A 26,461-nucleotide genomic window follows, 5' to 3' on the forward strand; every position below is an offset into this window, starting at 1 on the left:
TGACAGGTGATGCACAAAGGCTCATAATCGCGCAATTTTACTAATTTTGACATGTTAATAGACTAGTAATTATCGAGTAGTGAATTTTGTACCCATAGTATGGCTTAATTTGCTTACAAACATAGTTTTATGTTTTTACAAAGTATATCCTACTATTTAAATATTAAATGTTAGAAAATAATGCACAATAAACTAGTTTACAACGTGGCAATCGAAGTCGGTGGTCACTTTTTTTGATATCGGTGGTTAAAAAATCCACCGAAACCACGGAAATCAACTCCACTGATATCAAATTTTATCGCTTTTTTGAAGATAACTGCAATAGCATGCATGATACAGAGGAGATGTCATAATGACGTAATAACATACGTTCAAGGATTTATTAGTACCTTACATAACGACAAATGCACTAAAACTGTGGGAGTAAATTGAACCACCGAATCTTAAAAAACATGGGACCAAACCCACCGAATGACTGAGAAACCTTTAAAAAGTCCCCTTTATAAAACGGTACTGCATCTCCTCTACACTGAATGATTAAAACATAGTTAAAACTTACTATATTTGTGCCACTATGTCCCTGATCTACTAATTTGTAAGAGTACTGTCTTGTTTAGCAAATGACACCGAAATCAGTCACTAGCCCGAGACACATCGTAAATTTGTCTTTACTCGATGAGTTTAGCTAACATATTATTTTTATATAGAAAATATGATAGGTAAACTAATACTTTATGCGTGAATATCTATAACAACTGCGATCAACAACTCCATCTTGAGTTATGATTTTTTGTTTTGCAAATTCTGGGTGCGGGACACGTCCACCGAAGGTCATTTTTCGCATTTAATATTTTATTACTTATATTATACAAATAATAAATAAATAATTTTATAGTGTACCAAACAGAACAGAGGCTAAAGATTATGCCTGAATTAATTCAGATTTTTAGAACAGTCCATTCTGACGTTTTTTGCCCCGGACACGTAAAAACGCGCCTCCTGAGAACTGCCCACAAGAGATTACATACCTAGCTAGAGCGACCTATGGACTGGGTCCAAACACATTTCCCGTCCAACTGGACAGATAACGCGTTTTATCAGCACATTCATTAGTGTACAGTCGCGGGCGAAATGGTTTCTAAAGTGTCCCTTTGAAAGGAGGATTTTAATGCTGGTGGCAAACGACCACAAGGCCGACCATCCGTAGGTAAGATTAAAAAAATATAGGTAGGTATTTTAGAACCCAATAGTTTAGCAGATTTCACTTACCTAAAGGAATTCACAGTTTCCAATTAAAAATATCTGGTAATTACTTAAATAATTAATGAATCTACGGTTGTACTACTTACACGTTCATATCGCTATTGCTGCGACATGTTTCGGGCCAATTTGGAGGCCCCTAGCAGCAATAGCGATATAAGCGTGAGTACAACCGCCATTAATTATATGAATATGTATTTGGTATTTCCTATTAAGTAACTAATTATTACTTTCTTTACAGACAAAATTTAATACATTAACCTCGAGATCTAAGTTAAGTATTAATTAACTTTCGGGTTGTAAGTTCAGATGGCAATCGCTTTCGTAGAACTGCGCTAAATCTTAGGATTAGTTGTCAGAGGGGACCCTAGGCTCCCATGAGCCTTCGCGAATGCTGGACAAACTAGCGATCTTTTATTTGTGTTAATTTCTTTATTACAAACTATTATAATACCGATTACTGTACATTATCCGCATAACAATTTGTGACTCAGCAGTACACAAAGGTACATATCAGTATCAACATGCGTTTAGATTGCATGGATGCCAGTCCAACGCTACCTCTATTAGAAACAATATTGTAACAGTGTCATTTTTATAATAGTGTCATCATTATAATTAGTTTAGTTAGATAAACTGTTCATAAGTTAATTTAGTTTAAACCTGGAGTGAGTGTTGAGGAGTTGTGATTGTGAGAAAAATTGGAAAATGATTAAATGTAAGTAAAATATAATATCAGTAAACAATCTATAGAGTCGCCAGTATCCTTAGTACAATGCCTCAAGGGCCTATTTTAGACATTCGCTAGCTTTTAAGTTTAGTCTGCAGCTTCTTATACAATTATGTAGGTTCTAAATATGTTCATGTAAGTAAATAAACTATGATAAAAAAAAAAGAGAGTTATCTTGAAACTTTTATGAACTTCAAGAGCTAGACTAAGTCAATCTGTCGTCTGTCCACTACGTGCATCAATTAGAACATTAACTAATATTGTAACAGTGTCATTATAATTAGTCAAACTGTTCTTAAGTTAATTTAGTATGAACCTGGTTTAAGTGTTGTGGTGTTACGATTTTGTAAAAATTGGAAAATCATTAAATGTAGGTAAATACTTAGATTAATTGATAAATAAAAGTCTTTAAACTTTTATAAACTTATTTGTTTGCAAGTGTGTTTACATACAACAAGTCAGGTATTTTAGAAAAATAATAAAAAGCATTGTAACTAAAATTATCTACTAGTATAATTTTAGTTACAATGCTTTTTATCTGTCTGTCTCACAATGAATACTTAGGTACTTACTTACCTACTTACTATATTTTTTAATGATTTTATTATGAATCAAAATGAGTAAACAGTGCCGAAGTACCTTAAATTCACTCGATTTCATATCGTTTCATTATTGAGTCTAATAATAGACTATTTCTACATCATATTTCACAATAACACGGGATATTTCGAAAGAAAGTTGCGCATGCCCAGAGCTTAGAGCTTTGGTGAAGCTTCTCAGTATAAAAGCTCTAGATATAGAGCTTAGTAGTTAGTAGAATCCGAGACTTGTGTAATGTCTTTTGGAAATTCATTTGCAATCTAATGGAAAAGATTACCCTATTAATTAATTATTTTAAATTGGCGGGAAAGCACAAGCGACCCTATGCCCTGCAGTTGGAAACTAGACCAGGCTATAAAAGTGTATCTTCTAGAGAATCATTTAAAAATATCTGAACGAACTGTTTATGTACCTATTTCCGAGTTCAGGCTTGATTAAAAAAACTGTGACTGTCCAAAAATATTTTGTACCTAGTGGAAAATAAGCGAAACATGCAACAAGTTTCTGGTAAGTACCGTAATTTTTACCTATGTAATTAATAATTATGGTCGTATTATTTTTTATGCATAATATGTATAATCGGCGCTAACGCTAACATGAAATGATATAAAATTATAATAGTTATTTGTTATACAATACAAAACTTTTCCCCTCACTATAGCGAGGAAACTACAACGCAAAACATGCGTTTATCACTGCTTCCAGTAGTTCCACAGGTGGTAATTTGGTAAATCATCTTTATTACTAGATTCACCTACATTTATCAATTTTAAAGCAGTTATTTTGACTTTATTCAAGGCCAAATTACTTTACCCACTAGTGGATAAAATGCGTTTTTACCCGCTGGTATTAAACGACAAAACACGTGTTTCCGAGCTAGTGAGGGGAAAATAAATAAAAGCAGTTCAAATGAATTTTAAAAACGAAAGAAACGTTCGTGTTCCTATAGGTTATCTTATCATACACCCAAATAGATATTAGGTACCTTAGATAGTTTATCGTATTTCGTCCAATAACCTCTATCTGAGCTTCTCTGACAGGGGCTTATGTTATATTTGGATACTACTTAGTTATAGTTGTCATTAGAATACCTGGGTGGCTAGCCGAATGGCACAATCGCTCACGAAACGCTCACGAAACGAAGCGCTAGTAGATATCTATCTCTATCGCGCTTGCGTATTGGCGCGACAGAGCCAGCGGCGTATCGCTTTCGTTTGGCGTCGGAGAAATGCCATTCGGCTACGGGGCCTGGGTGGCTAGCCGAATGGCACAATCGCTCACGAAACGCTCACGAAACGAAGCGCTAGTAGATATCTATCTCTATCGCGCTTGCGTATTGGCGCGACAGAGCCAGCGGCGTATCGCTTTCGTTTGGCGTCGGAGAAATGCCATTCGGCTACGGGGCCTGGGTGGCTAGCCGAATGGCACAATCGCTCACGAAACGCTCACGAAACGAAGCGCTAGTAGATATCTATCTCTATCGCGCTTGCGTATTGGCGCGACAGAGCCAGCGGCGTATCGCTTTCGTTTGGCGTCGGAGAAATGCCATTCGGCTACGGGGCCTGCCTACGTACTAGTACGTAAGTAGTATGTACTCCAGCGCCTATCGCCATTTTTTTTTTTAGTATGAATAGGTAGACGTTTGACCACGATCACACCTGATGGTAAGTGATGATGCGGTCTACGGTGGAGCACGCTTACCTATGAGATACCTATTTACCCTTGCTTTAAAGAGACCTGGATTGTACACCCCTATACCTTTACCTAGTAGGGGGTGTTCACATAATTAGGAGCACCTCGATTGCTTCGACATATTTGATGCAAAATATGAGCGAAAAAATAACCAAGGATTTTTATTTTATAACATCACTAGCTTTAGTTAAATCCAAATTCGGAATGCTCCATATAAAATTCCACCCCCCCCCCCCTTTTTAGGGAAGTGGGGTGTTTATAAAGAGACAAAAAGTAGCCTATGTCATTCTCCATCACTTCAACTATCTCTACTTAAAAAATCATGTCAATCCGAAGCGCTTTGCTTCTTCTTTTCTTATGCGCACTGCCAAGGAGTGGAATTCCTTGCCGGCGGCTATATTTCCGAGCTCATATAACCCGGCAACCTTCAAATCAAGAGTGAACAGGCATCCTCTGGGCAAGCTCACTCCAATCCGTCGCTCCGTTTTGTCGTGAAAGACGGACACACACTTTCTCATTTATAAGATTAGTATATGGATTACAGTTACCTAGCAGAGGGTATTCAGATAATTATGAGCACCTCGGCTGCTCCGACATAGTTTATGCTAAATAAGAGCGTCTCATCTTTAGAGGCCGGCAACGCACGTCCAACTCTTCTGGTGTTTCGGGTGTCCATGGGCAGCAGTGATCGCCTACCGTCGACCTTTCTGGCCGTTTCCCTCCTAACGTAAAAAACACACAGTCTTACAGTTTCATTGTTTCGTCGCCTATTTTTAGGTGTGGCAGTTAAATATTTGTTTAGTTAAAGAACTGATAGTTACTTCAAACAAAACATAACTTCTACTATTTACGTCGCAAGGCTAAAAATGAACTAGGACTGAACTTTGATTATGAACTAAAGTATCTGGAGGTCAAGTTATACTGGAGAGTACTTACATTCGAAATAACTGCTTTATTTGAATTAATTTCAGTAGCTGAATATAGATACTCTCTTGTAGAAAATGTAAGTAGGTACCAACCTCGGAATGAAGGATTTATTAAGTGCTAAGAATAAGAATATCAGCGTTCACAAAATTGCTTTTGCATACCTACCCTGGAGTTTTTATACAGAAATTAATTGTAATTCGCCTAAAGAACCTTCCCATAAAGTTAACGGAAATTAATAAAAACACGTTGTTCTAATACGGAAGAGAATTGTAACAGAGAGAGCTTGGTAACCGAAGAGCTGGCGACTTCCTCGCACAACGTTGCAATACAGTACAGCGAGGAAATATCGCCAGTATCCTTTGGTACAATGCCTCAAAGGCCTATTTCATACATTATCTAGCTTTTAAGTTTAGTCTTAGTTTTTTATACATATTTATAGCTACCGTATAAGTACTTCGATTTCCATTAAATTTCAATGAGCGCGTGCGACAGAGACCATGTTTCGATAAGTATAGGTATATGATACATAAACACATTTTTAAATATTTATTTGATTTTGTCAAATAATAGAGCTATGGGAGCTAGCGAGATATACATCTCGCAGTCTCTAGGTTACTTTATGCAGGCAAATGCATAAGAACCTACCTAATTAGAATATAAACAAGTCGCGGTGTCGGTATGTCAACACGATCAAGGTCCAATAGGAATCTATAACTACTATTTCTATAATATGCTATGAGCAGGTATACCTAGCTATACATAAGGTACACTCGTACACACATGCATCACTAACGGCTCGATTCGATACGTCAAATATACATACGATATGGACAGGATACGTCATTGTCAAAAATGATACTTATTTAAAATTTGGAACCGACATTTCTGATCCATGTCATATTTTAAGCTAATATTAGACATCATATCATAAAGTAGGAAGTAAGTTGAAACTCTATAAATACCTAATACCCAATGACTATTATGTCTTACGCCGTGTCTTGCACTGGGCGACGGTCGCGCGACCGTCGCCGTCGCGTCCCATACTTCCATATCGATAAGGTTTGATTTCGTATGCGTCGCATCGCCGTCGCGCGACCATCGCGCGACCGTCGCCCACGCAAGCCACGGCGTTAATGATAATTGGGTTAGGGTCATTGGGTTGAAGTGTAAAATGTATGTTTTATACACGGTGTAACTTTGCATAGTGACTTTTGAGGTCATAATGAACAACTTTTATTATGGGACCAATGCTGAAATCGCGCTGAAATTGTCTGTTCCATAGAAATGAGCGGCATCATGACAATCGAAATGTACATACATACATACATACATACAATCACGCCTGTATCCCATAAAGGGGTAGGCAGAACACATGAAACCACTAAAGCTTCAGTGCCACTCTTGGCAAATAAGGGGTTGAAAGAAAACGAAACTGTGACATTGCAGTGACAGGTTGCCAGCCTCTCGCCTACGCCACAATTTAACCCATATCCCATAGTCGCCTTCTACGACACCCACGGGAAGAAAGGGGGTGGCGAAATTCTTTACCCGTCACCACACAGGCTCAATCGAAATGGCAGGCAGGCAGGAATCGAAATGTATGAAACAGCAAATCTTTTTTCGGGATTTCAGCGTTGGTCCCATAATAAAATTTGTTCATTATGACCCCAAAAGGCACTATGCAAAGTTTAAACGGTCCTTTTTATTTCACCGCGTATTTACCAATAAAAAAAAAGTCGGTATATCTGTAATACGAAAAATGAGGTTAATCAGCAATTAAAGTTATCAGTGAATGTCGTTAATGGATAATGGGTATCTGTATGGATAAGTATTAATCCCTTGATCTATAGCACATATATACGGTATTAGTAGGTATTAGGTAGTAGGTATTCTAATACGGTCAAGTTAGAATCTAGTTATATATATACATATTGTTCCTAATCACGTTCGCTTGTGTCATGTCAATATAGTAATTGTAGAGAACTTGTTTAACTGCATCAGAAGTGCATCGAGTGTGCAGCGAGCGTTAGCACGTTTTATTAGCGTTCATTGAGGCCGGCAGCCAAGGCTGTGCAAATAAATTGAACCCAATCAAGCCTTTATGACATATCTGACTATCCATACTGATATTATAAATGGGAAAGTGTTTGTCCGTCTTTCACGGAAAAACGGAGCGACGAATTGACGTGATTTTTTAAGTGGAGATAGTTGAAGGGATGGAGAGTGACATAGGCTACTTTTTGTCTCTTTCTAACGCGAGCGTATAGCCGCGGGCAAAAGCTAGTTTACTATATATGTAGCATTCGAACACCCAGTCCTAACAATAACCTTTTTTGATGACCCTCGTTATATGAGTAGCAATGCACCGAAGGGACTTTACGGAACGAATCATTATCGTTAGAGGACTTAAGTTACACCGATTTTGTACACCGCTTAAGAACGCACATGCAAGACCTTCAACCTTCACCAGTCATACGCCATGGTGCTTCGAAGGTTTTCGTGCACAAAGATCTTGCTACAGCCACTCACGTGTTTTTAAGGCATGACGCGGTCCGGAAACCTCTTCAACCCCCGTACACTGGACCCTACAGAGTTATCAGTAGAGGTGACAAGGTTTTTAAAATAGATATTCGTGGGAAGCCCGTTAGTGTGTCCATCGATCGTGTCGTGTGAAACCTGCTCACATGCTCGAGGAGGATATCCAGCATCGTGAAGCTCCAGAGCGACGCACACGGTCCGGGCGGGTCGTACGTTTCCCTGATTCATATCGACCTAGCAATGCACGGACGAGAAGTTTCCAAAGTTTCAGAACATTCTTCATGAGAATTTTCGGTAACTTCTGAGAATGTTCTCCAGAACAAGAATTTATCAGAATACTTAGTAACTTCGTAGTTTATACCATAATTTCGTCAAACTCAGCAAGTCAAGACGTAGTCCCGTGGTAGTGCGCTGGCTTCGTATGCCGATGTTCTCAAGTTCGATCCTGACAGCGATCTTTATGTTTTTATTTTGTTTGTTTTTTTTTTTGTATATATATTGACATGACCAAAAACAGGCATCAAGAAATAATAGTTCGGTACCTAATTTAAAAAAGTCAGGACTAAAACTGTGAAGTCTGAAAGTCGAAATGTTCCCTGAAGTATAGTGAGAATTTAAGCAACTTAAATGTAACTTATCACTTATCACCAAAATAGGTAACTGTAATAGACAATATTATACTATGTATAATAACATATAGTTTTATATTATGCCCATTTAAACTTTATTTCAAGTATATTCTCTCGTTTAAACAATAAATTGCATGTTGCAGGAATGTTCTGCGAACATTCTCAAGAATGTTTCCGCTTTTTGAGAATGTTCTGCAATTTCTACATTACTATATCGACCCTAAGGGTCTGGAGGGGGGCTGATGTGGCGGCTTTAGCTAACCTATTTGTATAACCTATTCTAGCTTTCTGGCTGTTGTAATGATAGATTGAGAGGTGTCAATGTCTAATATAAAAGTCACTAAAATATTTTATTATTATCGTTGTGATTTTCTTTTCGTGATAAATATAATTTATTGAAATTTGATTCAAGAGTTTCTATTATAATTAGGGCTCCCACACGTTGTTTAACAGCTATTATGAGAAAAAGACATATTGCTCAGTGTAACGAAATAGGAGCTTAATATAATAATCAAAGTTCTGTAGATTCATCATCATCATCATCCTCCTTGCGTTATCCCGGCATTTATCACGGCTCATGGGAGCCTGGGGTCCGCTTTGACAAAGATCTGTAGATTATAATTAAGTATGTATTATAAAATTTATAAATATTGTAATACGGCGATGAATACAGCTTGTACTCTGTATTATCCCCATTACCGCAACAACAATGTAAGACACATTCTTACGGTAACTTTGAAGGAAAGAAAATATTTATTTGGCATATAGATACATAGTGCAAAACAACGAGTAATTAATAAGTACCTATACCAAATAGGATGCCACTCAGCGTACACCGTGTCTAATAGATACGACGACGGTTTTCAGTTGCTTCAAATACTTATTGATTTGAGCAGTCACACAGCGAACAAGTTTCATTTATTTCTGAGAATTCCGCCTGTTTCTATAGACATTTGGCAACTTCCGAAACTTTTTGTCCGTACAATGACAGTGACACTGAGTAGCAGATGAAATCCATACTTATAAATGGGAAAGTGTGTGTGTCTGTTTGTTTGTCCGTCTTTCACGACAAAACGGAGCGATGAATTGACGTGATTTTTTAAGTGAAGATAGTTGAAGGGATGGAGAGTGACATAGGCTACTTTTTGTCTCTTTGTAATGCGAGCGAAGCCGTGGGAAAACGCTAGAAAGAATATATAACATTTGCGTTACAAAGCCACGCAAAACATGAGCTCGCAAACGAACTATTAATTTGTTTTTCACGGTTTTTATCTGATAATCTGTTAAATAATTGAACCGTAGGTCACGGTCTTAATGACTCCATCTCAAAGAAGTGTATTGTGTTAGAGATAAGAATAGGCTAGATAACAGCAGTCGTCCACACAACTGTGTTGTGAGCAGTCTTCACTTGTGTAATTTGTAAGTTTCTGAAACTTTCATATACTTTCACTAGTTTCACTATACTACCGAAGAGAGGAGAGAGGTATTGTTTGCGCATTAAAAGGAGACAGTCAGTTTATTATTTAATCTTCTGTGATGACGAAATTAAATACGCATTTTTTTTTTAAATAACTGTTGTTAAGTAATTTTTTGTGTTTATAAACTGTTTTTCGTGACAGTTTTTTATTATTTTCACAAAAGCCTGCTTTCAGAACAAAGTGAACTATATTCGACTTTATGGAATATTTTTGTCGTACGATCGATATTTTTCCTAATTTATTTTATTGATTTGCTTATTATATAACTTTTTAGGTTTGTATAGGTATTTGGAATCATAATTTTTTAAAGGTTTAGTAGCTAATATCTATCAAATTGCTGTCGATATAGGAAGAAACCTTTCGGAAAATTACTAAAATACGTAAACTATAGAAAAGACAGTATATGATGTAATGGCTTGCCAACGCACGCACGTGTAGTGATTATTTTTTTTTAGTCTCAAGCGTTTATCTACTAATGAATGACTTGTATATTGTTACATATATACTAGGTTATTACATAATAAACATTGCATGTAATGTTTTTACCTACGACTATAATAATAATAATAAAATCGAATTTAAAAAAGTTATGGCTTTCGGACGCATCTTAATCTAAAAGATGTTTGCGGTTAGGTAGGTTGTGTATGTATGTAGGGTAGTCATAAAACTGTATTATAATTATGTATAACGTATTTATTTATATGATATAACGTCTATATTGCTGTAGTTTGTAGGTTAGGTATAGGTTTAGCTTAGGAACGTCTACCATCTCCAATTTTCCTTTAACTGCTCTAAGGTTAACTGGAAGAAATCCCTTAATGGGATAAGTTCGCCTTTGTACAAATTATGTGTGTGTTCTTTTTTTCTTTACTGTGTGTGTTCTTATCTTTGTACAATAAAGTGTATTACTACTACTACTATTAATAACTAAGTAGTGGATGTCGCTTTTTGTGGGGGCCCATCTTGCGGGGACAAGTCACAGACGTCACAGTCTGCCGGAAATAAAATTGGATACTGTTTTATTAGGTAGGATTCCGGTTTTTTATCCCATAGCCCAGTATTTAATTCATCACTTTCATCAAAATAGCCCAGTTCATTTTAGATTCCATTAACTCTCAAAATAGTCCTTAAGGTAACTGTACCATATTACGGGAACTTAAGACGTTTCCTACTTTAAGTGAGGATTGAAACAGAAATGCGAGGTTTCTAGTCGTGTTAACTATTTTATTTTGAGGATAAGTCTTCTACGATTGATTTAAGGCACTATTTTGCGTCGTAACTTCTAATTTATAGAAATTGCCGTTGTTTTACTAAACCCTTAGTTTGCCCATTATTCCGGGATACAATTTTGGTATGGCTTTATTTCCGGGAGTCGTTGTACATTATTACGGGATATCTTTAAAGTCCACTTTGTTGAAGCATAATGTAAAGAAACGAATTAAAAATATTGTTTACATAAATATATAATGCACATATCGTTTTGATAAATGCTTATACAGAGTGTATTTTTTGTAATGTGCAATATTTTGGTGAGCTGGAATGGGAAGGGAAATATGATATTTTACGGTATAACGATTATATGATATAACGACAGGGTGTTATAAGTTTCACTGTCTGTCTGTCTAAGGCATCGCTTTCGAATGGATGAACCGATTTTGATTAGTTTTTTTCGTTTGAAAGAGCTGTATTAATCGAGAGTGTTCTTCTTAGCCATGTTTGATGAAATCGGTTTAAATAGGTACTATTTTATATTTATATTTGTCTATCCTATTATGTATTGTCCTCATGTAAATTTTAGCTTTCTAGTACTAATGATGATTGAGCTAAATCGTAGACGAACAGGCTGACTGACGGACAAACCAATATGCGGTATAAAGATTTTTAGCTAACTAAGAAAGTTTAAAAACATAATATTCGGGTCTCTGTACCTTATTTTATGAGTTTATATATTTTAATATACTTTATATAAGTATACCGGAATAAGATACACTCATATAAAATCGTGTACTTAATTACGGCAGTCAAAAAAGGCTATATTAAAACATAAACAAGATTTTTTTTCTTAGTATATTGGAAGATTATATAACAATTACACTCAAAACATTGAAATAAATAAACTTTGTGCTTTAATTTTATGAAATAAAACAAATTTAATGTTGATGCCACAGTCCAATATTTCGCACGTATTACTCAATGAGTATACATTTCGTATTCAATTATGAAATTAAAATCTAAAAAATATATGTACCGTAATTATGTCACTATAATCTGTAATCTTTACTTAATGTATTTACATCAAATATATAAATATACTTAACCGTAAATAGTAATAGGACACAAAAACATTAAGGACTGTGTTTCCGTTATTCTGTGATACTCCCGCAATTATGTACACCCCGCCAAAATGGTGTACATTATTCCGGGAGAGGACATTTTAATAAAAATATGTTTTAAATTAACTTGAAAAAATGATATAAATGTCTTTTAATAACTATAAGACAATTATGATACAAATTTAACATCAATAAACTTACCATCATCACAGCAAACCCTTACGAAGTTCCGCTGCCGCGTTAAGCTCACCGTCAAACACGCCCATAGAAACCACTGCGTGGTTGCGACTGACGCATTTGGAGGTACCTCATGGCTTCAAAAGATAAGATAAATATCCGAAAATCGACTTTTTCGGTTCTATTTGATCTATAGTTAATTAAATACTGCATTAACTTAAGATTTTACTGATAGTTTCCTTATTTTGTGACAAAAACCAAAGTATCCCGGAATAATGTACCACATTTTACTATCCCGGAATAGTGTACAGATACCTTACACCCTGGCGGGTGCTGCCTCTGCGTGTGCCCCATGATACGGGCAAGGGCAACATCCGCGTGGTGTACCCCTTACATTTAATTAAAGTGTCAATATGTCCTCTACGCGTTGGCTTCGGCCCCACGCACGCCTTTGGGAGGCACACCATTGTTCCGTGATGGGAAAGACTAAGGTATAGCTACAGACACGGGCAAGGGCAGCATTTTCTACAGTTAACTTCGGCTCCGCGCACGCCTCCCAAAGGTCCCGAATACCCTATGGTATCCGTGATGGGAAGGACTAGATACATAAGCACAGAATATATAATAGTACAAGTACAGAAGGCCCACTGCTTTGATGTTCACGAAATGCCGCATTTTAAATGCCTACAAAAGTCTAACAAAGAAACGAGCCGCACGTGCGCAGCGTCGGATGATAGGGTTGCCTATAGATTAAAACGAATTAATTCTTAAAATGTTATACTATATATTCAAGTCTTGGGTACTTTCTAGGTATATATACAGTATTTATATATTTTTGTTTAAGCCTTCAGCATCACAAGCCTTATTGAACTTTTCCGTGGGACTTAATCAATAAGATCTGTGTAAGATTGTCCTATTTTATTCATGATGTCTATTTAACTATGCATTATTAGCCATTTCACACGTGAACATCGCATATGAACCTTAAAAAAATTCGCGACGTAAAGTAAAAATAGAAAGTGCGAACGTGCGTTCCGTGAGAACGCGCGCCACCCCTGATTAGGCCGCGAACTCGCGGCCGCCAGCATGTACTTGTAGCGCGGCGATACAATCGCGGAGTGAGCCGCCCCTGACATAAGCTTAAACCCTTGAGGCATTGTACCTACCCAGAACAGAACGATTGCCTTGCTCACAAGTATCGCAATGCTGATAAAATCTAAGAGGAGGTGACCAGTTTTTCGGCCACAATAGTCACGTCTAAGACCAGAATAATTTAAGGAAAATTATTAGTTATTTTACCTTATTTTACCTATTAAGTTAATGTGTTTATTCCAGTTTCGGTGTCAGAAGCCATGAAGATCGGATTCATCGGAGGCGGCCGCCTGGCCTTCGCTCTGGCCAACGGGTTCATTTCTGCAGGTAAACTCCTAATAATAAGGCTTATTTTTATATCGGTGCCACGTAAAAATAAATGTACCTAAATTGTCAACTTGTCATTATACAAGGCATGTTTTGGAAGCTAGTCACTATTTGAACTTAAACTTTCAGGTCTAGCAAAACCTGAAGAAATCACGGCTAGCGTTCACCCTGCTGACACCGCCAGTGCTGAAGCGTTCAAGGTAAACATATCTGGATTTATATTCTGGCAGGGTCGCCATGCATGCACCGTAGATTGGGAGAGGAGAATAGTTTGTTTAGTTTGGTATCGTTTAAGATAAGAGATGTCTGAATGATTCACAATATAAAGTCGATGGTATTTAGTTTACACTAGATTGCCTACTCGCAAAATTATTCGGGATCAACCAAATGACGGAAATTAAAGAAAATATACTTACAACAGTCAACAGAATTTTCCATAGTATATTGTGGTACGTGGGTGCAAACGTGTTTTATAATGTTTAATATGTATGTAAAATGTTCTAAGATTATACCTACAACTATTTGTGTATCTCCGGCGATAAAAAACACATGTGACGTACGAAGTGTTTTATGTAAATACATAACACATATAATAAAATATTAATCCCATAAATCAGTTAATACTTGCAACTTTCTTGCACAAGTGTTGTTCACATGTCTGAAGTGCTACATGTGTTTACATTGCTTACGATCGGTCTCTTTGATATGTACAAGATAGTACAAGCACTTCTAGTACCTAGGATATTACAAATATTATGTTGGTCGGTAGAAAAGGCTTAGTAGCTACTTAATACTGTGTAGTTAGGTACAGTTAATGTTCTGCTTTCTACTACATTTAAAGCTCAGCCACACATGCGCGTTTTGAGGGCGTAGGCGGAGCATTAGCGGACCGCAATGATAGCGGTGCGCCGGACGAACGCTGGCGTTGCGCCCAGCGGACGCCGGCGGGAACTAATGAGCGCGGATTGCGAGCGGAATGCGCGCGGATTACGAGCGGAACGCCAGCGTTATGCCGGCGCACCGCTATCATTGCGCTCCGCTAACGCTACGCTATCAAAACGCTTTATGTGTGGCGGAAGCTTAGTGTTTTCACATTATCCGATCCGATATCGGATGTTGGAAGGATGCCAAAGGCAAATGACAAAGATGACACCTTTGATGTAGAATATTGGTCCTACACCCGATATCGGATCGGATAATGAGAAAACGAACTTAAGCTAGTTTTCATGCGTGTATAGTGTCTGTAAGTACAGGGTGTAACAAAAATGGTGGTGATTCGTTTAAGGGCGTATTCAGTATCGTATTCTCATCAGGAAAAAGTAGGATAAAAATTTTTTTCGCAAAAAATTTTTTTATCTTTGTATTGAGATTCGACCGATTCGCGCGGCCCGGCTCATACAAAAGTGAACATTTTTTTAGCGAAAAAAAATTTTCTTCTACTTTTTCCTGATAAGAATACGATACTGAGTACGCCCTTAAACGGATCACCACCATTTTTGTTACACTCTGTATATCCTCATATCTGAAGTGCTCACAGATGTCATATATACCATAGATCAAGCAAACGTATCTACTTAGCGTGTCAAATGAACTCAGTGAAATCCACTGAGTTGTCCGTCTTTACTCGCAGCTTGCAGCTTTCGGGCGTCAATTTTTGTAAGTTGAAGGCAACCAAAACATAAAAAATGCCTCGTTACGTGATATTCAATTGCAACAACACAAAAATTATGAACAATCAAGAGCCTGAGACATATTTAAAATTACAGGCAAGAATCAACTTCAGTACAAAATTTGACACGCTCGGCCCCTATACAAATATATGAATTTGTTTCTTCTATCTAAATTAAGTTCTGTGGAAGTGCTACATGTGTTAATATTCTTGTGTGTGTATGTCGGTCTCTTTGACAGGTAGGTAATAGGTAGGTATGAAGTACTTAATCATGTTCTTAGTACAAAACGCTCAGCACTTACTAGTGGGTATTAATCAAAGTTAAAGTAAGGTTATCGCAGTTGATATCGTCCGCTGACTAGCTGTAACACTTTGTTTACTATTATGTATGTATGTATGTATGTATGAATAAGCTTTATTGTACATAAAGGAAACAAAAGAGAAACAGTTACAGAGTCAGTAATATACAATGTAGGCGGACTTATCCCTTAATGGGATCTCTTCCAGTCAACCTTTGAGGAAATGAGTAGAAGCGATTTAACGATGAGTTACAAATTTAAAAATGTTCGACCACTAAAAGAATTAAATGCAAATTATTATAAATTAGGAGTAGGTATAGTACAATAATATTCTGCTTTGTAATGACTAACGATTTACGTGTTTTACGAGCATGGCACACTCCTTTTTGCTGTGTACTTAACACATCCAAAATGAGTGTACAAGATTCTAATGGGTTGGCAACGCGCATGTGACACTCCTTGAATTGCAGGCGTCTATAGGTTACGGTGACCACTTTCCATCAGGCGGAACGTGTGCTTGTTTGCCACTGACGTAGTATTAACAAAAAAAACCGGTCAAGTGCGAGTCGGACTCGCTCACCGAGGGTTCCGTACAAACTTTCAATAGTTGAATCATCAAAATGTTATTCAAAGCACTCTACAGATTTGACTAAATCCCTCAAGACTCAAATTCCCACATAACAAGTAATATTTTAATATACAATTTTATTGTTAGACAACGTCCAAATAAAATCAAGACTATTCGACTTCAATAGTTTACGACTTACGACATGTCGCAAGGACGCTCCTGAACCGACCTCATTATATCAGGAAAAACGCGATGTAGGAAATGAGCGTTCAACGTACAGCGACATCTATCGGCATTGAGTAAACTAATGCGCGCGAGCTAGTATCGAAGATGATTTTTATGGAATAATTGTTTATTGCGTGAACCGATTTTAACTATTTTGCCTCTATTTGAAAGCAGGTAATTTCATTGTTATTTTGTTAAAAAATACAGGTACAATAAACACCCGCAAGGGTGTTGAAATTGAAAATGTAAATCTGAAAGGTTTTTTTATAAATAAATAAAAAAGTTTTGAAGATACATGTACGATTTTATTTTTCCTGTAATATTCATTATAATAGCCATGTTTGGTGAAAATTTCATAAATTTATGTTGGTAAACTTCGGAGATAAGGGGGGGAACGGTATTTTTTTTTACATTTTCCTTCAAAAAACATTTTTTTTTTCCACAACCAAAAAATTATAAAAAATAGTTTTGATATATACAATTTGAGCTCTTTCTAACGATACCCCACTTGACCCTTACTTCAAATTTTCAGATTGCCCCCCTTTCATTTTGGCCATTTTCTATCATTTATATTAATTAATTAAAAAAAAATACTTTCAACTTGTAGAGGTTCACAATGTTTATAACTATTCCAAATTTCATATCGATAGCATAAGTAGTTCTCTAGATATTTAACAATGTGACAGACGGACAGACAGACGGACAGAGTCGCACCATAAGGGTTCCTGTTGTACCTTTTTGGTACGGAACCCTAAAAACGGCCAAGAGCGTGTCGGGCCACGCTCAGTGTAGGAATCCGTACCTAGTTTCCCGTATTTTTCTCAAAAACTACTGAACCTATAAAGTTCAAAATTATTTTTCGAGAAAGTCTTTATATAAGTTCTACTTTTGTGATTTTTTTCATATTTTTTAAACATATGGTTCAAAAGTTAAAGGGGGACACCCTTTTTTTCCTTTAGGAGCGATTATTTCCGAAAATATTAATATTATCAAAACACGATTTTAGTAAACCCCTATTCATTTTTAAATACCTATCCAACAATATATCACACGTTGGGGTTGGAATGAAAAAAAATCAGTCCCCACTTTACATATAGGGGGGCCAGGGGGGGTACCCTAACACATATTATGTTGTAACAAAAAACATTTTTTTCCACTTTTTATTTTACCACTTTGTCGGCGTGATTGATATATATAGGTACATATCGGTACCAAATTTCAGCTTTCTAGTGCTAACGGTCACTGAGATTATCCGCGGACGGACGGATGTACGGACAGACATGGCGAAACTATAAGGGCTCCTAGTTGACTACCGAACCCTAAAACAATGGTTATTATAGGTCTACAGTTCTACACTGACTACGGTTATTATTTTCGGTTTTAATTTTTATGTCAACTGCAATTTTTGGGTATCTGGCTGAAATAATTTATATAGAAACTTGTATAAAATTTTGCTCACAGAGTGCGCTTTCCATCCATATGAATGAATTGGATATGAATGAAGCTTTAACCCTTCGTATGCCTTCACTGATCCGTGCGTGGGAATTTTAATCTATTATTTTAAATGTCAAGGTCACTTTTTCAATAATAAAAATTGACAGGCGACATATGAAGGGTTAAGAAAAAAAACTATCGTTTTCTACAGGTTGCTCCAAACCTAAACGAAAAAAATTTTTTTTTAGATTCCTCACATCATGGGCTATCAGAATATACCCCATGTATATTAGCCGATTTTTTGTAGTTTTGACCTCAAAGTTTGGACCATTCTGTATAAAATAAATTCTATTACAAAGTACCTAACTTTCCAGGTGGGTAGAATTTAATGAATCTCCTACTACCTACTTAGTATTCAACCTTTAATTCCAGGGGCTAGGTGCCACAGCAACCTTCGAGAACAAACCAGTGGTGGAGCGTTCAGAAGTGGTGATCGTATCAGTGAAGCCAGAGGTGGTCGGGCCGGCGCTACGCGATGTTCGTGATCTACCGGCTTCTAAGGGAAAGCTGTTCATTTCAGTCGCCATGGGAGTTTCTACGGCTACCATTGAGAAGGTGAATAGGATTCATTAGTGGGGCCCACGCGATCGTGATCTGCCCGTTTCTAATCTATGGGGAAACTGTCACCTTTCGTTGGGATAATAGCCTCATACATACATACATACATACATATTATAATGTTAATAATGTTAGTTTACATATACTTAGTAGCGCATGAAGCATGACAGCATGACAGTATCACATACCACATGCCGATAAAAGATTGTAGTGGCTAATATTAATAATTTAAATTAAAAGTTTATTATCTTTTCTGAACAAAGAAACACAGGCGAACTTAATTTCATGAGGAATTAATCTACCAGTCAGCCTACATTTGGTTGACCGACTCGTTTTCTAGATTGTGTCTAAGTAGGTACCTGTTCATTTAAAACCTGCATTACCATAAACATTCCTTCCAGAACCTACCAGCAGAAGCTCGCGTCATCCGCGTCATGCCCAACACACCCGCTCTCGTCAAGGAGGGCGCTGCCGCGCTCAGCCGCGGAGCCAAGGCCACACCCGAAGACGCCAAGCTGGCTGCTCAGCTGTTCAGAGCTGTCGGGAGCTGCGACGAGGTCCCGGAGTACCAGATGGATGCTGTCACAGCGTTGAGCGGCAGTGGGCCTGCTTATGTAAGTATCAAGTCATTCAAGTCTATTAAATTAAAATCAAAGAAAGCTGCAGAGACATCTAAATTAAACAAAAAATCAAAAAATACATACGCTGCAGAGACATCTAAATTGTTATATTCAACAAAAAATATTGATGTTAAGTTCACAGTTGAAGATGCCAAGCTGGTTGCTCCGCTATTCAGCACTTTATGGAGCTGTGACGATACACCGCACGCTTCGGAGCTCAAAAATGATGTGATGCATTAATGAATGACACCCATCTACCCTGATACGTTGCATAATACGATGACGTTGCATAATAGGAAAGCATACATAAAAATGTTAAGACTCTCGCCAGTCTCGCCACTTAGACTTATAGACTTATCTATACCACCTTCTTCCCAGGTCTACATGCTCATAGAGTCCCTAGCCGACGGTGGAGTGCGCTGTGGCTTACCCCGTGACCTGGCCCTCCGTCTAGCCGCCCAGACTACCCTGGGCTCAGCTGCTATGGTCCGCAATGGTGGACACCCTGCGCAGTTGAAGGATAATGTGACTAGCCCTGCTGGGTCAACTGCTGATGGCACTTATCACTTGGAACAAAATGGTAAGTTTAAGTAGATAGTATTTTATAGATGCAATGCACCAATAAGAAAGGGTTAATTTTAAAGCAGTGCGTAAATTTGAATTAGTCCCTCGTGAAGTCGTGACCTAGCCCTCCGTCTAGTCGCACAGACAACCCTGGGTTCAGCCGCTATGGTTCTTAATGGCGGACACTCTGCGCATGGGACATATCCATCACGACATATGACTTGGAACAAAATGATTAAAGCTCAAGCTGCTGATTTGACTTAAAAATATAATTTGGCACAAAGTGGTCAGTTTGTCTAGGTTTCTAATTCGTAGGCCATTAAACGCTAAAACATGTAAGGCCTGTCTACTTAGCCACTTTTGGGTTTCTTCTGCCTCCATTTGGACCTCGACGATACGTCTGACGTGATTCATCATCTATAAAGTACTTATGTACATAAGTATAGGGAGCACCCTAGAAGCATCTAGTACCTTTGAGTAATTATGTTAACTAGAGAGGGCACCTCAACTTGATTTTGTGTAACAACACTTAGAGCCGATCGGCACAACCGCGCTTAGTCTGTGCCGAACGGCTGTGGTAGATTGACGTATCGCAATGAAAAATATTTCGTCTAAATAATGCCGTCATGTGTAGTGGGTACTGTACAAATTGCTCAGGAAAATCTAACTAAAGCCAAGGAGTGACTTTTCATACGTAGGTTTACTGCATTTTTGTTTAAACACGCTTACTTTTTAAAAAATGTATCAATATAAACTCATGCCAGGAAGCGCCATGTTGCGGCGCACAGATGTCATATATACCATAGATCAAGCAAACGTATCTACTTAGCGTGTCAAATGAACTAAGTGAAATCCACTGAGTTGTCCGTCTTTACTCGCAGCTTGCAGCTTTCGGGCGTCAATTTTTGTAAGTTGGACGGTGTTATGGAATAGCGAACTAAGCGCCAAAATCCGAAAAAAAAGTTATGAATGCAGTTCGGATATAAATGTGATAATCTATAGTATTGACTATTTCTTTGTTGAAAAATCATGCTTACAGCCTTATTTTAAGGGGTAGAATCAAGCGACACGTTAAAATTTGTATGGTCCTGTGTACTAAGTCGTTACGTAAAAACGAATTGAACGCCAAATTTACTTTTACAAATTATAATAAGCGTATATTCTAAATCGCAAAATCGAGTTAAACGCCATAAAAATGTTATTAATTCGTTTTGGTTTAAAGTTTTGATGATTTATAAACGCAATATCGATTTAACCGCCCTAATAGTGTCGTTTAATTCGTTGTTACATATTTGAAATTGCAGGATATTTCGCTTAATGAGAACTAAGTATCAAGAGGTTTTGTTATATCATAATATCTTATGTGTGTAATCCTGGCTAGTACTAATGAATTATTATTAGTTACAATGCCAATTTTGCATTATATGCTGATTTTTTTGACATTTATTAAAAAAAGTTGATTGGAGAACAAAACTAAACTGTTAGACGGATTAGTCCTAATCATTGTGGAGGAAAACATTGCTGTTGATTTATTTACAATAGCACTATTTACTCAAATATATGAAATTTTATTTTATTCCAGTATTCACTTTACCTCTAACAATTTGAATTAAAGAATCAAGCGACAAAATATGTCTCATAGTACGCTACGACGAAATAAATTAACCTCATCCCAGTATTAGTTCAATAAAGAATCAAGCGGAAAAACGTTAATAACTTCGAAACTTGAATAGGTATGGTCAGTGCCGGCCCGTGCACTCGATCAGGGTAGAGCGAGTTTGAGTTTGGGCGCCCTTGGCAGGAAGTTTAACAATGGAGAAAAAAAATCGCGAGCGTAGCGAACGCGAAATTTTTTCATATTTAGAAGTGCCATGATGTGAAGATTAACGCAATACAAAATTTATGGATTTCATCACACAGAGTAGGAAAGGGACAAAGGGTTAAACAGTCTCAGCCGCACCCTAGTATACATAGTTGCGAGGGGCTGAATGTGGATATAATGTACATTAAATAACAAACAAAATAGAGTACTATAATGACCGAGTCGGGAAAGCAGACAAAATGAAAACGCGAGTGAGCACATAATTTTTCCTAAGTAGATAGCTAGAAGATAACTGATATAAATAGTAAGCGCGAGCGAAGCGAGCGCGAATTTTTTTCTTATTGAAGAAATTTATTAAGTCTCAACCCGCTAGATGAGCTTCCAAGCTTTGATCACCTGCAGAGCTGCGTTCTTTGGCATATTTTAGGGTATTTTGACTTCACAGGGCGCTTATGTTCCCGACTTTTAGGCCTTATATTTCGCCATCAGAGTTATAGTTTAATTTATTAGTTCATACTAAGAGATAATTAAGACATTACTGCGGACTCGATCGTCACCGTCGGGATGCCCATTTCGGTATTTTGCCACTAAGTGCCCTCGGGGATCCTGGTGCTTAAAAGTTCGCTCATGATCTCCTGTGACTCGTACACAATTGCGCCTATCTGAGACGTTTTGCTCCTTTGGCTTTATGAGCTCCGCTTTGGACTGTCAGATAGACTCATATTTTTGCATTTGGATAGCGACGTAACTCTGTCGTTCGACCGCGCAACAACGTGGTTCCTCCTTTTACGGCGCCCTAGCCCTAATTTTGGTATATTATGTTGGCATTGTGGTGCAACTTTCCACTTAATCTAAATTACAAATTTAGATTTTCAATAGGCAGCTGAATTCATTCAAGACCATTCTCCTCTCGCCATTTTGTGCTATGTGCGCGCCTTCGCAATGTATAATTTTTTGTATGGATTTTTCGACATTCTCGATTTTGGCGCCCCCCTACCATGTGGCGCCTAGAGCGGCCGCTCCACTCGCTCTACCCTTAATCCGGCCCTGGGTATGGTGTTATTTTTTTTATCTATTTAAATTATGAACACTTTTATAGGTTCAATGTCAAAATTAACTTTTTTACTTTATAAATGAACTTACAACAACTGATTCAAATTTCAAATCTTTCTAGCTCATTTTCTCGATTTCAACTAACTGTCGCTTGGTCGCTTATTCCATAACACTGTCCAGTTAAAGTCAACCAACACATAAAAAATGCCTCTTTACGTGATATTCAATTGCAACAACACAAAAATTATGAACAATCGAGAGCCTGAGACATATTTAAAATTACAGGCAAGAATCAACTTCAGTACAAAATTTGACACGCTCGGCCCCTATACAAATATATGAATTTGTTTCTTCTATCTAAATTAAGTTCTGTGTTGCGGCGGCCATGTTTCGTTGAAACCAAAGAGTAAAAAATGCAACAAAAGCAGACGTGACAATATCGCAAGTTAGTTCAAGTTTCCTATCATACATTAAATTATATATATGTATCGACGCAAAAAAGGTTATTTAATTATTATTGTCAGAATTGCAGTTTTCCGACATGTCGGTCTATAACAGATTCTCAATACGCGTGTCGAATTTCATGTGAGTGAGTGAAATGTAAGTGCAGTACCTAACCTATCTGAATGAATTTGGGTAGGTAGACGGTCAAGCAAATTATGAGAGTATAAAAACGCGCAAAATTAAAATTTTGTATGGGACGATAAACCCGCGCCCATACATACATGGATGTAGATAAAGTTATTTATGCGACTATACATAATTAGGCATTAAAACATTCATGTTATCTTATTAACACAACAAAAACAACACTCATGTTTTAATGCCTACCACATCGATCTAAACTACCAAGATACACTATCACCTACAAATTCGACACTCAAAAGTGTCCGATCGCCAAGTTGCAAATGTGTGCGTCTAGTTGACAAACGAAAACTTCGCAATGTAGTAAAAACTACTTTAATTTTTTACAAAAACAACGTTATTTCTTAGTACTTAAAGTTCAATTTCAAATGCAAGCAATTGGCGGTTATGACATTAATGAATGTGATCATCGCGAAAGCCATAAAATTTTATTACCGCAGATCGCAGGTGTGCATATTTTTAAACAAATTTTCGTCTTATTGCAACCAACATAAGTTTAATTTCGTTCGCGCTGCAACAATCTAAACGCCATTTTTACATTGGGAACGAGGATGGACAGAGGCATCATGGGAGTCGCGCTATGAGATGAAAGGCGAGAATGAGGAAATTTGCGGTATTTTTGCGAAAAACTGTTTTAAAAAATCCTATTAGATAGAAAATTTCTTAAGGAACAAAACGTTTGGTATAACATTTTTCGAGATTTTGCGTATTTTAAGCGAAAAAAAATGAGTTTTTACTGTATGATATTTTTATTGATATTATCTCAAACAAAAAAATATATAAGGTACGGCGGGACAATTTGGACTGGGGGAAAATTGCAACTGATCAATATCTCCACGTTTTGCAATGTTTGCATTATTAAATAGAGTCAACTGAGGTATATACAGGGTGTCCCACGGCGATGCCACATGGAGGGAAAGTACCTTAAATATCGTAGATAGCATATTTTGCTGAAAGAAGACTTCATTTTATTTTCAAAACTTAGTAAAAGTGCATTTAATTTTTTTTAATTTTTACTATGAGGACTTATACAGGGTGTATTTTGATAGCGGGTCAGTAAGGCCGGTATGAGATCCCGTAGTCCTACATGAAAATAGTCTAAGGGGACCATCCATCAATTTCAAATTTATGAAAAATGGCATTTACAGATTTTGGAAAAAACATACAGGGTGCTAGAAAAAGGGCATTTTTGACAAACGTATGTATGTATATATATATATATAACATACGTGTGTGTGTGTGTGTGTGCGTGTAGTGAGTGTATGTGTAGCGATTATGTGAAGGTAAACAGTTGAGGGATTGTATGTGGTGCCGTGTGTGTGAGGGATGGTGCACTTGGAGAATATGAATTAAGTAGCTATTAAAACAAAGAAGAATTGAATGATGACATTAATTTATTATTCTACGTAATTTCTTTCAAAGATTTGTGTGGGTAAATCTTCTCTCCGCTCCTCAGCTATAATCTTACGCCATTTTTCCCTTTCAACGTCTTGTTTTGGGAATCTGGAATAAAAACCTTTTTATTACTTAAAAACGAATTTGCTATTCCCGGGTTGTTTCTTTTTATAATTAAAGTAATTTATAAGATATGTATTAATGTTATTGAATTGAAATCATTTATTTCTGACTTATTGGTCCATAATAATAAATAAATACATACATTATTAATATGAAATAGGCTTCTTTTACAAAAAATATAAATTAGCGACTCCATCATTCCATTTTTAACTATGTTCCACTTCAACCATCTTTTGTCGCCGTCCGCTCATTACTAGTATAGCGCGAGAGAAAGAGACAAACTGCGTGAGACCAAATCAAGGAATTTACTTCAATTATTCTAGAAAATAAATGTTTTTAGCAAGTTAGGAAGCCATTTTGGCCACAAATGCATAACATTATAAAATTATTAACAATTACTTACCTGAAATACGATACGTCATCCTTTTTTAACGTATATAAGGTGTTATTTTTTGCACTTTTTTACGGAGCACTTAGGCATGTTGCCGACACGGCGGATGAAGCGCTACTGACCGCCCAATTGTGCTTAGAACATTTTCAAGCACAATTTGCTGCGGACACATTCTAAGCCGTGATGGTGCATCTAGGTAGTTTAGATCGATGGCCTACCATTATGCAACAGTCACATAAATAACTAATATCCAGTTGCGGCTACGTGTACACATGTATGCTCAGTCCGTATGCAGCTTTCTATGTGGGCATTTAAAAAAATTGGGATTGAGTTGTTAAGAAAAAGTTAAATCGCTGTTAGTTTTGCAACGATAATTAAGCATGGAATTTCAATAAAAACATCGTTTTTGTTTTAATTATGTAAATTATACTAAGCTATAATCTAAATTCAGAACGTGAAAAAAGTTTAGTTTTAAATACAGATTTCAAGCTTGATTGTCGTTACAAAACTAACAGCGATTTATGTTTTTTGTTAACAACTCACGCTAATTGAGAGTCATAAATTAAAAAAAATGCCCATAAACCCATGTCACTTCTACGACTCAGCACTGTATGGGGCTCATCATCACCGAAACGTCGTACGCCGACGTAGCGCTTGCGACGTTAAAGCAGGCCATGCACACCCCGCCCCCTGCAAATGACACGTTCGTTGTTTGCACCTATACGAAGTAATAATAATTACTCAATGTCTAGTACCTAACGTCAGTAGGACCAACTCTACACTACAAAATGCATTGCAAATGATGCACCAATGCCACCTAAATATGTGGCTGTCCGTGTAAAGGTATTTTCCTTTCCTGCGAGTTGTAAAATACCACATATTTAAAGACAGTCATTGGTATTGTTCACTTAAATCTTTGTTTTGTTTCAGGCTTCCGATCAGCAGTCATCGGTGCAGTGAAAGCAGCCGCCGATAGATGTAAAGTAGTCAACCAGCAACTAAACAACTAGGAAATTGCTTGTAAAGATGCGCCAAAATGAGCCGTACATTCAGCCAAATGTAAAATAAATTCTGTCCTTGGGCTTGTTAAATACAATATTATTAATACTTGTTAATTGTATAGAGTCGCGTAGGAGTAAAACGATCTGATTTTTGTGACGAGTATACAGAAATATATTTTTGTTAAACAAATAAGTTTTTTGATATAACACAAATAACTTCACTTGACATTATTGCAATTTGTACCCTATAT

The 26,461-nt window shown here is 37.1% G+C and overlaps 1 protein-coding gene across 3 annotated transcripts; it reads left to right on the plus strand.

Annotated features, from left to right (window-relative positions):
• The first annotated feature begins 1,819 nt into the window (after positions 1 to 1,819).
• Positions 1,820 to 26,400, plus strand: LOC125237368 (pyrroline-5-carboxylate reductase). 3 transcript variants are annotated; one of them, XM_048144374.1, is made up of 7 exons: positions 1,829 to 1,978; positions 13,700 to 13,783; positions 13,913 to 13,983; positions 18,411 to 18,593; positions 18,998 to 19,210; positions 19,595 to 19,796; positions 26,140 to 26,400. In XM_048144374.1, exons 1-7 carry the CDS (start codon positions 1,969 to 1,971, stop codon positions 26,217 to 26,219), a joined length of 843 nt encoding a protein of 280 aa, XP_048000331.1. In that variant the 5' UTR covers positions 1,829 to 1,968; the 3' UTR covers positions 26,220 to 26,400. The 3 variants fall into 3 exon arrangements, with proteins under 3 accessions (XP_048000333.1, XP_048000331.1, XP_048000332.1); XM_048144375.1 differs by lacking the exon at positions 1,829 to 1,978 and adding an exon at positions 9,730 to 9,795; XM_048144376.1 differs by lacking the exons at positions 19,595 to 19,796; positions 26,140 to 26,400 and adding an exon at positions 19,312 to 19,471 and having other exon boundaries at positions 1,820 to 1,978; positions 18,998 to 19,266.
• Positions 26,401 to 26,461: the final 61 nt, after the last annotated feature.

The sequence above is a fragment of the Leguminivora glycinivorella genome, chromosome 21 (assembly GCF_023078275.1).
Source record: "Leguminivora glycinivorella isolate SPB_JAAS2020 chromosome 21, LegGlyc_1.1, whole genome shotgun sequence".
Classification (NCBI taxonomy): Eukaryota; Metazoa; Arthropoda; class Insecta; order Lepidoptera; family Tortricidae; genus Leguminivora; species Leguminivora glycinivorella.